The sequence below is a fragment of the Pseudonaja textilis genome, chromosome 6 (assembly GCF_049901715.1).
Source record: "Pseudonaja textilis isolate UNSWEBS1 chromosome 6, rPseTex1.2, whole genome shotgun sequence".
Taxonomy (NCBI): Eukaryota; Metazoa; Chordata; class Lepidosauria; order Squamata; family Elapidae; genus Pseudonaja; species Pseudonaja textilis.
Window position 1 is genome coordinate 21,427,555 of NC_141995.1, and position 13,489 is coordinate 21,441,043.

Sequence of the window (13,489 nt, forward strand, 5' to 3'; positions counted from 1 at the left end):
GACAATTTCAGTTTTTTTCTTTCTTTCACAAACCTGCTTCAACAAAGGTTTCAAACTTGCTGATTCCAACAAAAGCAATTTATCTCCTAATTTTATATGGAGTCTACATCCCTTTGTTATATATGTAGTTCTCAACTTACAAGCACAATTGGGCCCAAATTGAATTTTGTCCTATTTTATGACTTTTCTTGCCTCTGTTTTTAAGTGAATCACTGCAGTTGTTAAGTTAGTAACCCAGTTGTTAGATGAATCTGTATTCCCCATTGACTTTACTTTCCAGAAAGTCACAAAAGGAGATAACATGATCTTGGGACCCAGCAACTGTCATAAATATGAACCAGTTGACAAGCATCTGAATTTTGATCACATGATCGTAAGGATCTTGGAAAGGTAGTAATTGTGAAAAACAGCCATAAGTCCCTTTTTTTCAGTGCCATTGTAACTTTGAATGGTCACTAAACTAACTGTTGTAAGTGAGAATTATCTGTATACAGTCTGTACAACTAATTCAGTTTTGTAGAGTCCTTGTTTGTTGTTTGTTTGTACATTTCATTACCTGACTAGGTAACATCATCAACCCACAATCTCCAAACAAGCAATCAAACTAAGAGAGCATCAAGGACTCCACAATTCAGCTCTGAGCCAGATATATTCTTTTCTTTGGTATTTCAATTTTTCTTATGAATCACAGGTAGGAATGGTCTGCATCTTTGTATGCATATGATGGTAACTAATTATCACAGACATTGACCTTGTTGTAAATTAACACAAATGAATCGGATACTTTAACTTGTACCTTAAAAGAGAACAAAACTAAGCCCTTAGTAAACAGTGAATGTACTACAGCTAATCCTTGACTTAACAACTGTTCATTTAGCGACCGTTCAAGTTACAATGGCACTGAAAAAACTGACTTGTTTTTCACACCCATGACTGTTGCAGCATCACTGTGGTCACTTAATCAAAATTCAGAGGGTTGGCAACTGGCATGTATTTATGACAGTTGCAGTGTCCTGGGGTCATGTGATTATCTTCTGAGATCTTCTGACAAGCAAAGATAAGCCAGATTCACTTAACAACTGTGTCACTAACTGAACAACTTAAGTGATTCACTTAACAACTAAGGCAAAAAAAGTTTATCAATTGGGGCAAAATTCATTTAACAATTGTCTTGCTTAACAACATAAATGTTGGACTCAATCGTGATTGTAAGTTTAAGACTCTATAATATTACCTGTATAATATTCAGTGAAGACTCAGAAAGAACATTCCTAGCAATTGGCTCATTAGATCTTACAATTAATTTTTAAGAATTAGCTTAATTCTCTCTTGTTGTTCTCTCTTGATGTTTATGGGACATGGCCCTGGAAATGATGAGGAAAGACTATATTAAGGAATGGTATATTTCAACTGGAGATATAAAAGCATCTCCATATGCAAGCATCGCACATAACAAGAAGCCACAATATGAGGGCCTATTCACAAAATTGAACATGACAGTAAATTTACTAGAATATGAGCTCTTTCTATTGTCATATATAAAGAGTTGCAGTCTAGGTCTGCAGTATAGCATCCTCTAAATTGCTGGGGAAAATATACTACTAACCTTGGACAATTGTAGAGGAATATGATAGGCTATTTTCATACCACATATTTGGTTGAATATTGACTTAAGGTTGATTGCATTAAGGCTATAATTTGATTACTGGTAAACAATATTTGAATTTCATACAGAAAAAAACTCATAAGAAATATTTCACTATGAAAAACAGATTATTCTGACAATGCATACTACAAAAAAGAAGCCAGGGACTCTTTTTAACGCATGTGAATAATTTTATGTTGCTTTTAAACAGCATGAACTATTCTCTGTACAGTAATCTGGCTTTCACATTTCTGGAGCTTCAAGCAATTCATTCAGTAATGAACTGGCAAGAGTATTAAGATAGCTGATTCTCTCTTCAATTTCCAAAGAAGCAAAGATCCTCCTGAGATTCAGTGCATGCTTAGTGAAAATGCAAAGACTTCATTCCCTAAAATGAAAACCAATAAAGTTACTGTATATCTTTTATTCAAACATACTAATGGATATGGGTTTCTCTTCAACTGTAACAGTTATATTAGAATAACTGGCACCTGGCCACAGGTAAATAAATAATTACCCTTTCCCAAACATGTAAATCCTACATCTGCATTTGGCATGAATCTTGATTACAGATACAGGATCACAGTAGTGGAAAAAGTCTGCACCATGTACTTTTGTCCAAATGCAACAGCAAGATTTTAGGGAAGCCAAACCCCCCAAAATTTTATACTTCCTCATATTCTAGATTCATTGAATACTAAAAATTGCTAGCTAGCAGTGCAGAGACAATTTTTTTATCACTGTCTTTAAATTAGTGATACTGTGAGTGAGAACAAACCACATGTGAATTTCTGGGATAGGTTTCTTCTGGGATCAACCAGTTATTATTAATACTGACTATAATTTTTAAACAGTTCTTCTTTTGTAATATTATGTCTTATACTCTAAGTCTAATGCAATAGCTGTTCGAAAACAGAAAAATGAGAACACGTTCTTGATTAAATAAATTCACTTCAAGGAGTGAGTTCAATTAAAATGGTAGGGGTCTGCATAGCACTCTTTGTTAGGAATGTAAGTCACCTAATAGTTGGGCTGGAAAATATATAAACCAGGATAAACATTTTAATACTGTCTCTTTAAGGAATGCTAAAATGGTAATTGGGTGTGGTTCCTCAAACAGCCATAAGATGGAGCCAGAAACCTGGGCTGTTCTGTCCTTTTCTGGAGAGTGTTGCCGTTCCTGCATTGACTGTTTATTGATCATCGTTAGTCTTGGATTTGATGTAAGTCTGTTACTGAATTGTTTTTGATACTGGACTGTGTTATTTGGATTTTCCCTGGACTGAAAACTGACTGCTTTAACTGTGAATGACTTGGACTGCTTGTTTGGACTTTGCTTAAACATTTATTGGAAGTAAAAACCTACATTTTACTATACAGTGTAGCCGTGTGCATGTTATTCTACACTACTCTCACTATGTCTCCCTGTGTACGCTCATTCTCCTAATGGGGAATTACCTCAACACTCTTCTCTTTCTTTTCTGCCATTTCCCTCCATTTTACCAGCAAAGAAATCCTTACTCTAAGAAAAAGATTGTAAAAAATAAGAAGATGGGAAAGGCTATCCCATGAGTTATCCTTTTCTAGAAATTTTGGGGCTTGTAGCTTACAGCTAACTACACCAAGAAGGATTTGAAGTCATAGAGAGCATCAACCATTGCTTTTCTTGCATTCTCAATACAGTACAAGTCTTTCCTTTCGGGGAGCAGAAGAAAGGAATCAAGGGAATCAATGGGAAGATTAAAAAAATAATTAAGATTTAAAACAGATTGTGGAATTTGAGGTCTACCCAATGTATCCCCAATCATAAAAGCTCCTTGAGTGATTCTGGAGCTCAGGGGTGTCAAACTCGCAGATCACATTGTCATCACATGACGCATTGCAACTTTACTCCCCTTCGCTAAGCCGGGGTGGGGTGGGGATGACCAGCACCTGGCACACGGGCCACGAGTTTGATACACCTGTCTTAGCTTGAATCACTTCACAGAGTTAATTTCTATGTGGAGCACAAATGGAGAGATTGTATGTATGTTACCTTGAGCTCTTGGAGGAAAGACAGGGTATAAATCTAGTAAACAAACAATCCTACATTTGAACCTACTGAAATAGTTTTTTAACCTATACCTGGGAAATGAGGCACATCTCAATTATTTCTAGATAAGCAAGACACAGACCTGCTTTCTTGGGGGAGGTTTCACTCTCCCTCTGTGTCCAAAGTTTGGTTATGGATGCTGGGTAGAGCATCCTTATTAGCCCCATCCATTTCACAGATGTTTTCCGAATCAACATCACCATCTAGAAAAGAAAAGGGCTGCAATATCCAGCTAATAAGAAGTAGTCACATATTAATGTTTTCTATATGCTTTAGGAATGAGATGCTTTCAGTTCCCAAAGCTAATGATTGCTTTGTAATCCCTTTCTGGAACATACTATTTCTCTTTTAAAATGCTTAATGTTTTCCTGCCCATGGATATTTCTGAAGTTTCTAGCATAGATTAACATTCAATACAGAACTCTATTATGGGTCATAAGGAACTAATGTGGTATTCCCCCTCTATTTACCAAGGTTTGTTTTTAGTTTTTAATTCTGGGCTTCAAACTCTACTGTTTTTAGACATACAGTAAACTTTATCAAATGACCTGAATATTATTGGTCAGGGTGCAGAGAACTTACATGAAGCCTCTCGTCAATTTCATAATATTCCTATTTAAACAAAGCATTTGTAGTCATATTATTATTTAGCATTTACATTGGTTTACATCAGGCCTGTCAGAATATGTTTTGTTCAGGCTACTCCAAAATGTATAGAAGTTGCTCTACCAAGATTTATGTTTATTCTGATGGAATTTGGGCAGGAAAACATTTCTCTAAATATTCAAAGTGAGGGTTCATGGATTTTATGCAAGTTCTCATTTAAAAGAAAATATGTTTTATTTAAATATAATTGCATGTATACTCAATTATGTTTTTAAAAATGTGATTATTACAATCTGTTTCTAGCATAACTACTGAATGTTCCAATTTTACAGCAAAGCCATCTGTCATTAAAATTTTACTTTTGGTAATTTTCACCTAAGAAAGTCTCTCTTATTTTTCATATCCATCTAGAGTCATCACGACCCTAAAATATGAACAAAAATATATCATGCCAAGAGTACCATAGGTCCGCATAGGAGAAAGATAACATAAACCATTCCTTAATAATGTATTTCAATTGAAGTAATTACAATTTCCATATACTTCATTATATAAGCAATTTTGGTCTTTGGCAGCAACTATCCTCTAGTGCTCTTATACATGAATTAAACTTGAACTTCTTTTAATTGTATGTGTATAAAAATAGCTACCCTGGTTCAGATAACATGAAGGACAGTTCAGTTAATCTGTCTGTCAAAGCAAATCATGTATGATCAACTAATACGTGGGTAATTATTTTTTTAAGTTTCATGAATGGAAACTTAATCATGGAAGTAAGAAAATATATTCATACACATCAAAAGAGAAGCACCAAGTCTTCAAAATATAGTAAGTGCCTATTTTCACTCCACCTCTAAACTAATTTTAAATGACTCATCTCTTAATTTCAAGGGAATGAATTAGTAACTACATGAACTGCATCTCTCAACTTTTGCAAAGGAGAGGAAGAGTGGACTGAGAATGCTCATATTGAAGCAAAATAACCTGTGAATCTGCCAAATCCTTGAATCCTGCCACTGAATTGATGGAAACACAACAGCTGAATAAGGATGAAGCTATAGAGCATAAGAATTTGACACCCCTGTTATATATACTTAGGAAGATATTGAAAGGCTCCCATTTTTATATTTTTTACATTTTTATTTTTGACTAAATTCTAACATACATTTAACTAAGGATAGACACAGCATTAGTATTTCTAACATTTGTCTGTCACTGTTGAGAAAATCTAGTACTGAAACAATCAATCATGTGTGGTGAAGTACAGGATCTTAAAATTTACAATTAAAAAAAAATCTGTCTATGATGCTGTTATCAGTATGAGAAGGCCTTCTTAATTCTTCTTTTCCCTACAATTCCTCTCCTTATCAGCCACCTGTAATGCATATCTATATATTACTAAAACACTGATTCTTATAATCTTTTCCTGGGTAAAATAGTGCATCATAAGTTAAGATTATACTTCAAATGAGCTAACTTACAAAATGCATTGAAAATCTTGGATTAATGACTCCCATGGAATTTGGCAAATTTTATAAAACATTTTATGACCTAAATCAATTTCATATCATAAATACAAATGATGTTTGACTGTGCTATATCGTTCAGCATGTGCTATTTTCACAGCAGATACATCTCTGAATGTATCCCAACATCTCCAGTGAAGGCAGTAGATTAGGAACGATGACACAACATCCAACCTTATTTACAATGGAGTACTCCATCTAGAAAAATATGCCTTTGAACTTACATGGCAAAGTCTTCTTCAGCCATTTAATTTTGGATAGATTATAGCTCTAGAGTAAATGTAAGGAACTGGTGGCTATTTAAGTTGTTAAGTTATGATTTTCATCATTCCCTAATGAGAAGTGCGTGCTAATATCCAAATGGCCAGTATCTTCTACTCATATCTGACTTATTTTGAAAGCATACTATTATAATAGGAATCAGTCAAAACTTTTAAAGGTTACCCAGAAAGCTACAAATACTAGCATTTAAATAGGTTTTATTTTTGGAAAAACTCCGTATAGTTCTATCTATGTTGTTACCTATGTCTGCATCTGTAGCTATACAAGTCCTTGATGTGATGGAATGTGCACTTGCAACTTTAGAGGGGAAACTTTTGGCAACACAGAGCTTTCCCAGTAGGAGATCCAGATTATGAGACTGTGCAATCCAGAGGGGGATGGGAGGGGACTGTGCAATTCCCAAGATTCAGGATAGTCATACATTGCAATATTTCAGGTTGAATCTAGTAGGTAAAAATTATAGCTTTAGTTTGGCAAGATTCTATTAGATATAAGGAAATAAAGGGTGAAATTTAATTGGGTCTTGCTGTCTCATCTCTTGGCTTGCACTTGACTCTGTTTAGATACAGATTAACAGAATTGGAAGGGACCTTGTAGGTCATCTAGTCCAACCCCTCACCCAAGCAGATCCTACACCATTTCTGACAGATGGCAGTATAGTCTCTTCTTGAAAGCTTCCAGTGATGAAGTTCCCACAACTTCTGAAGGCAAGCTGTTCCATTGGTTAATTGTTTTCACTGGCTCAGTTTACTGACTGCCTTGTCAGTTTAAATTCAAAGTTATGATGATTGAAAAAGAAGAAAAGCAACTTTCCACCCAATCTTTGCATTTATGATTGTCACAGTGCCCCATGGTGATAACCATCTGGGTGCTTTGCACTGGCATGCATTTATTACACCATCCCATAGTTACTTGCCCTCAATTTCCAACCTCACAACTGGCTCCCAAAATGCAGAATTAATGGGAGTGGAATAGCAGCCATTGTTATATATCTATCTACAGGTAATCCTCAAATTATGACTGTAAAAGAGCCTGTACATCACAATTGGTAGTCATAAATCAGCTTGCTCAAATATCTATATATCATATGACTGACTCAATTTTACAACTTTTTTTTGCAGAGATTGTTAAGTAAATGCCACAGTCATTCAGCAATCCAATTGTTCACTATGGGTGTGCATTCACTGAAAACCAGAAATAAATGTCAGTTTTCAAAAAAAAACAACCATCATAAAATATGGCCACATGACCATGGGATACTGTAAAGAGCCATTAATGCAGCCTGGTTGTGAGCACTCAAATTGTAGTCATGTGACTGTGCAGGGGCAGAGGGGAGAAACCATCTGAACTTGAAATCTGTCAAAAGTATCCACCAAGCAGGTCCATCAGAACTTGAAATCACCAGTGGTAAGTCAAGGACTACTGGTTTAACTCAATTGAAAAGGTGTAATATGGGAAAGTGTGGATAGATGATATACTTGACCATAAATACAGCATTAATTTATACTGTATATAAGAGATTCTATTTATTTAGTTTTAATTTAACAGAAGTCCAGCCCAAGCAGTGAAACCAGTTCACGGGATGATGAGATTTTATCTGAGATTTTATTGTATCATTCAAGCTTTTCAGAGACAAAACATTCTGTTGAAACGTTTGGAAGGCAAATGGATGCACTTAGCTGGGAAAACTAAGCAGCATGGGAATACTTCCACAAATACTATACATTTAAATAACCATTTAAATCAGAAACAATCTTATTTCTTTTGACAGTGTAGCAACCGAAGAGCTTATGAAACCAAGAAACAGAGACAAAATATATTCCGAGAAATCTGAGGAAGCAGCACAACTATGGCATGGACTCCTGCCAACAATATACCTGCCAGTTAACATAGGATGTTCAAGTTCAGGGCTAGTGGATAATAGTTAAAATAGCACAAACAACATATAGCTCCTGGGAAAATAAATTACTAAAGTTCTAAAGTCAATAAACTCCTGGATGTAGTGTAAATGCCATTATTTGGACAGGTGAGTTGATGCAACCCACCTCCTATTCTATTCTTTTTCTAATGAGATAATGGAAATTTTTACTTAGTGTGTTAAACAAATGATACCAAACATGAGCAACTGTTACATTTGTATAAAAAATATGATATCTTTTCATATCATACCTTTTACATCTTCATCTTCAATGGTTGTGTTGGAACTTTCTGTTGATTCCTGTTGAGTACAAGAGTAATTCATTAAATGAACCCACACTCTTAACGTCTGCTTTGGATGTACGGTATTAAACAAATCATGCAAAGCTCTGAAGCAGACCATATGAATTTAAGACTCAGACAAATAATCACAGCGAATGATGGCTTCTGACTTAAGTCAAATATCAGGCAGTTCGAAAGGAACATTAAAAGAGATGCATTTCCTATTGACCTATGTTGAACTTCATAGGAACAAAAAGGAAATACAACTGTGAAGAATGAACAGGTTTGGTTTTCTTAAGCCCTTTTGACACTTTTTAGGCAAATGGTAGCAAAATTATGGGCACTGTCTGTCAGAACTAGCCATTTAGACTGGCAAACACAAGACGTAGAGCTAAATAGTCCCTATAAAACTAGGCCAATATTGTAGCTCATTAATAATGTTGTAGACATAGAAAACCTCACATTGATTTGACCTTGACACAATTCATCCAAGGCATTTATTTACTTGTATTCTGCCTTTTTATTATTTTTACTTAACTCAAGGCAGAAAACACATCTTCCTTTTCCAATTTTCCCCACAACAACAACCCTATGAGGCAGGTTGGGCTGAAAGAGAATGACTGGTCAAAAGTCACTCACTGGCTTTCATGGCTAAGATGGGTCTTGAACTCATGCTTCCCTGCTTTCTAGCCCAGTGCCTTAAGCACAAGGCCAAACTGGTTTCCTATTGCTAGGATTCAGAGTACTTTATAATCAAGAAGTCCCACTGTTCAAGGGCCTTTGAGCATGTGCTTCTTATACAATAGCAGCTGTTACCCTGCCATTCCCACTACCCCGATAATGGGAAAGTGGGAAGTTTCAAAGCACAATGTTGTATAATAGGCTTCCAGTTCTGAATGCATAAAGAAAGTGTTGCTTTATTAAAAGTATGACTATGGTATGATTTAAAAGAATTTGCATCCTTTGCTTAAACAGCAAAGTACGATCTGGCTGTTGATGATTTACAAGGATTCTTATGAATATTATATTTTTCAATCTTGAAAATGTTGCAGTACAAATATAGCTGAAATATAAATGAGACTTTTGATTTTGTTGCAATCATTTTAAAAAATAATATATTGAACAGAGAAGTAGTTGTTGGCAAATTATATAACAGATGTACTAAAAAAATCCATGTTTATGTTTGTTTCTTGTGAAATTTTCACTCTATCCTTTTTAGACATGTTGTTTTCTGCCAGTTTAAAATTATTTGTTTCTCAGACAGCGGAGTTTAGATGTCTACTTTAGTATCAAAAAGGCAAGTACCTCTGATGTTTGATGGATTATAAATAATAAAAATAGTTAGTTGACACAGTTAAAAAGGACACTATCAAAGATAGTAAAAAGTGTAGCCTTATTTTTTTTTAAAAAAAATGACTTTGCAAAGGTTTTTATGGAAACTTGGGAAAAGGGAAAAAAACAAAAGCAGCAAAATACATAACATTAAGAAATAAAATAGGAAATAAAATAGGAAATAAATAAAATAAAAAAGATATAAACTTCATTTAAGAAATAAGGGTAAGTGACTAAGAATTATAGGGGCACTAAGACCCTTAAAATATGCTTAATTAAGCACAATTCTTATATTTGAAGGATAAGGTCAACAGCTCATCAAATATAGGTTTACACAAAGTATAGACTTGTATATGACTATTGGTTTAACCACTTGAGATAACTAAGATTAATCACCAGATTAAAATAAGAGACAATTCTTTTGTTCATTTCCCAAATGTACATGTGGGAAAACTACAACACTGTATTATGCAATTGAGATTTATAAATCTTAACTTATTTTAATGCCTTATTGTTGGGATAAACATAATTCACAATCAATATCAACAGATCTTGGTAGTGTCCTTTCTTTCTGTAATGCTAATTTAAATGAAACATGTATTGTCAGCAAGATATATGCACACCAACAAATGTGTCAGTGAATGCCACCCCATCCCAAATATTTGTCCATCCATTCAAAATAAACCATCATGCTCTGACTGGTTGAAAAATGATATATACAGAGAGTTGCTTGGTTATAAAAGTCACTCTTAGAAATGCTTATGAAACCCAGACACATATATGCAGAAGAAATTTCATGCATCACCTTTGAAGCCAACTCCATGGAAACACTGAATTTGCCCATCATGTTGGGCTTTATTTTTATTGGTGGGGGGAGGGGTAAATGATGCACATTTAACAATTATTTCTTCTACAAAAGTTTTGTTTTCTTCCATATTGAAACTCATTTTGGCTTCTGTTTAACAGGAAGTAGGAGGGGCAGGTTTATAACCATTTATATAATTATACAGGGAAAACAAATAAGGTAGTCATGTTAAAGAGTTATGATGGACTTTGTAGGTCAAGTAAAATTCTGATATTAGTGAAAATATACAGTGTAAATTTCATATTGTTTACATGTAATATAAAAGCCAAAATATGATGTAATGAGGAAGTGATAGCAAGGCAAACATAAAAATCGAACATACATAAATATGAAAACGAGTCACAAATCTATATAAAATAAACTAGTACATGTGCTTGAGAAAAGATTACAGTATTAATGCTAATGCTCAACTACTATCCAGAAACACAACAGAATAGTTACAAGTAAATTAAATCAGACAAGAATACGGATGATAAAGTATATAGAGATATTTTCTTCAATTACTGGATTAGGAAGCAGTAATCATATTGTAGAATTAAACACTGTAGCACAGGTTTTCTTCTTTAAAGTGATAGTTGTTTATCTCAGGATTTATCAGTTACTTAGCCCCTTTTTAAGTTTATACAGAAAGAAAATAAAGGTGTAACACAATTCAATCCTACACATCAAAGCTGAACACTAGAACAAAAATGTAACAGATAATACCCACAATAAATTTTTTGTCCCTGAAGGTGTGAGCAGCTGATTGATTTTCAGAAAGAAGTCTGAAATTCAAGGGAGAAGTTATTCCTCTATTTAGAAGTGGAAAGCTTCTTTTCTGGACTGTATTGCTTTTGGTTGGTTCTACATCTTCTTCAAGGGTCGTATCAACCTTTTATATGCACTGGGCTATTGGAATCCTCAGGAAGGCAAAGAGGAACATAACGGACATAAATTTATTTTGACTGTCAAAACAGAATTGCTGTTTATAACTGGAAATGTTTAAGGTATTGATTGGGCTGGTGATATCTTGAGATGGCTCCCTTGCTTGATCTAATCTCGTATGTTTTATGCATTTTTAACTTTTTGGTTTGACTGCTTTGGATTTGTTTAGTATGCTGCCTGGTCAGTTCTTGTGAGATGGGCAGTCATATAAATTTTATCAATAAAGAAGTATATAAATAACCAAACATAATTGATCATCTGTACTCAAGTTTCTATGGAGGAAGATAAATTACAACTTTATAAGAACAGCATCTGCTAAAATGCATACATAGGTGTAGCCCACCAGAGAATTTAAAATTAGCAGTGCTTTGCCAAAGAATCCCTAGTTTGATTGCATAAAGATGAATGACCAGGCTGAGAAACAAGATAAAACAGACCTCCATGTGTATCTTCCTTGAACTTTAGTAATTACTGCTTTAAAAAAAGACCACCCTGCATTTGAAGAAAACTGTGGGTTTTTTTCCTATTCCAAACCAGAAACCTGAAATAGAAACTAGAAGAATTAAACAGCCCACTCTACAATTTCTTAGTTCTCAACCTATCTGATCTCTATTGTGGTTGAGGAAAAGCGATCACCAGGATCAGGTTACAAATGGCATAAGGTTCTACAGACTTCATGAATTCCTAATTAATTTCCTAGCTAACACTTGCATTAACATAGCAATTGGGAAAACTGAATGGAACATGGAACTTGAAAAGAACAGAGCAGTCTTCCACTTTCTGAATACCTTATTTCCATCTGGATTGTGGATTACTGTAGTTTGGGGCTCCTGAGTGAGAGTAAAATAGAGAGAAAAAACAGTTCTTGGTCAATAGATTTTGCATTAGTAAGAGAAGGAAGAATGAAATGACCAGATGAAATGTGCTAAATACGGACAAGAGCTAAAGCAATGTTAATTGCTGCCAGAGGATGTCACTGGCCAAACTGCTAGAAAGGTAACCATATCTAGTGTAGCAGCATGCCAAAAAAAAAAAAAATCTTAGTGATGATCTGGAAACTCACAGGGCTTTGAAGTTCTAGAGATCTAGAGAGGCAATGAATTTTCCAAGCAAATGCGCTGATCGTATGTATGGCCATCCTATTCTTTACATCATTTATGCCATCCTATTTTTTTGATATAGTCTCCATGAGAGAAAGTATATTAATTAACTGATTAAACCACAATTAAAGGTACAAAATGGGCTAAGCACCTGCATGACCTGCATTTATACGTTTGCAATAATCCAAAGAACAATGAGAAGTGCTAACAGCCTCTAATTCATTTTATTTAAAGTCTTCCAGGAACACACAATCTTTAGATGTGAGCCCAGCATTTTCAATCTGGGATGGATTTAAGTGTTTTCATAATTTGTGCAAAGGCATTTGGGAAATACCTTGTAAACATATTGGAGTGTCTTGTAAACAAATCGGAGTGTCTTGCAAAACTTGACAAAATCAAAATTTCTTCAAACTTATCAAACTATGCAAGGTGGGATGCTTCTGCCAATTAATAAAAACAGGCCTTAATTTTAAAGCTTTGCCATATAGCCCTGAGAAATCAAGAATAAACAAAAGAAGCAAGGTTATGATATAAATAGCCAAACTCATTAGTTACACATTCCCCACAGAGGCTATTATGGCATAATGATTTTTATACAATAAAAGATAACTGTGGAATATAGCAAGCTTTCAGTATTAGATGCCTCTAGATCTCAGTAAGCGAAGTCATGCAAAGTCCTGCTGAGAAAGTAAAGGAATGAAAAGCTGAATAAGGTCTACTTGGTTGTTGCCTAGCGATAATCTCATTAGCTCTCTGTGACTTTGACACTCTTGTTAAATTGACAAAATTTGGTTGGAACCTAATTTGTAAATACTGAAATAGCAATCAGGCAAAGAAGCTAAAGGCAACACAAAAGCACACTCTATTCACTTTCTTACACAGCATGCGAAGAAGCTCAACTGTGGCAGTGTCCAATGT

At 34.7% G+C, this 13,489-nt stretch overlaps 1 protein-coding gene across 15 annotated transcripts in view; it reads right to left on the minus strand.

Annotated features, from left to right (window-relative positions):
* The window catches only part of CAMK2D (calcium/calmodulin dependent protein kinase II delta), a 137,287-nt gene that overhangs the window by 17,048 nt on the left and 106,750 nt on the right, over positions 1 to 13,489 (minus strand). For 8 of the 15 annotated variants that reach the window (XM_087935994.1, XM_087935992.1, XM_087935990.1 and 5 more), the window contains 2 exons: positions 12,260 to 12,301; positions 8,321 to 8,369 (listed from right to left, as the gene is read on the minus strand). In XM_087935994.1, coding sequence (XP_087792120.1) covers positions 8,321 to 8,369; positions 12,260 to 12,301 — 91 coding nt within the window. Of the gene's footprint in view, positions 1 to 1,815; positions 2,034 to 3,819; positions 3,941 to 8,320; positions 8,370 to 12,259; positions 12,302 to 13,489 lie in introns of those variants that run through there. The other 7 variants (XM_026698173.2, XM_026698172.2, XM_026698179.2 and 4 more) reach the window with 2 other exon arrangements.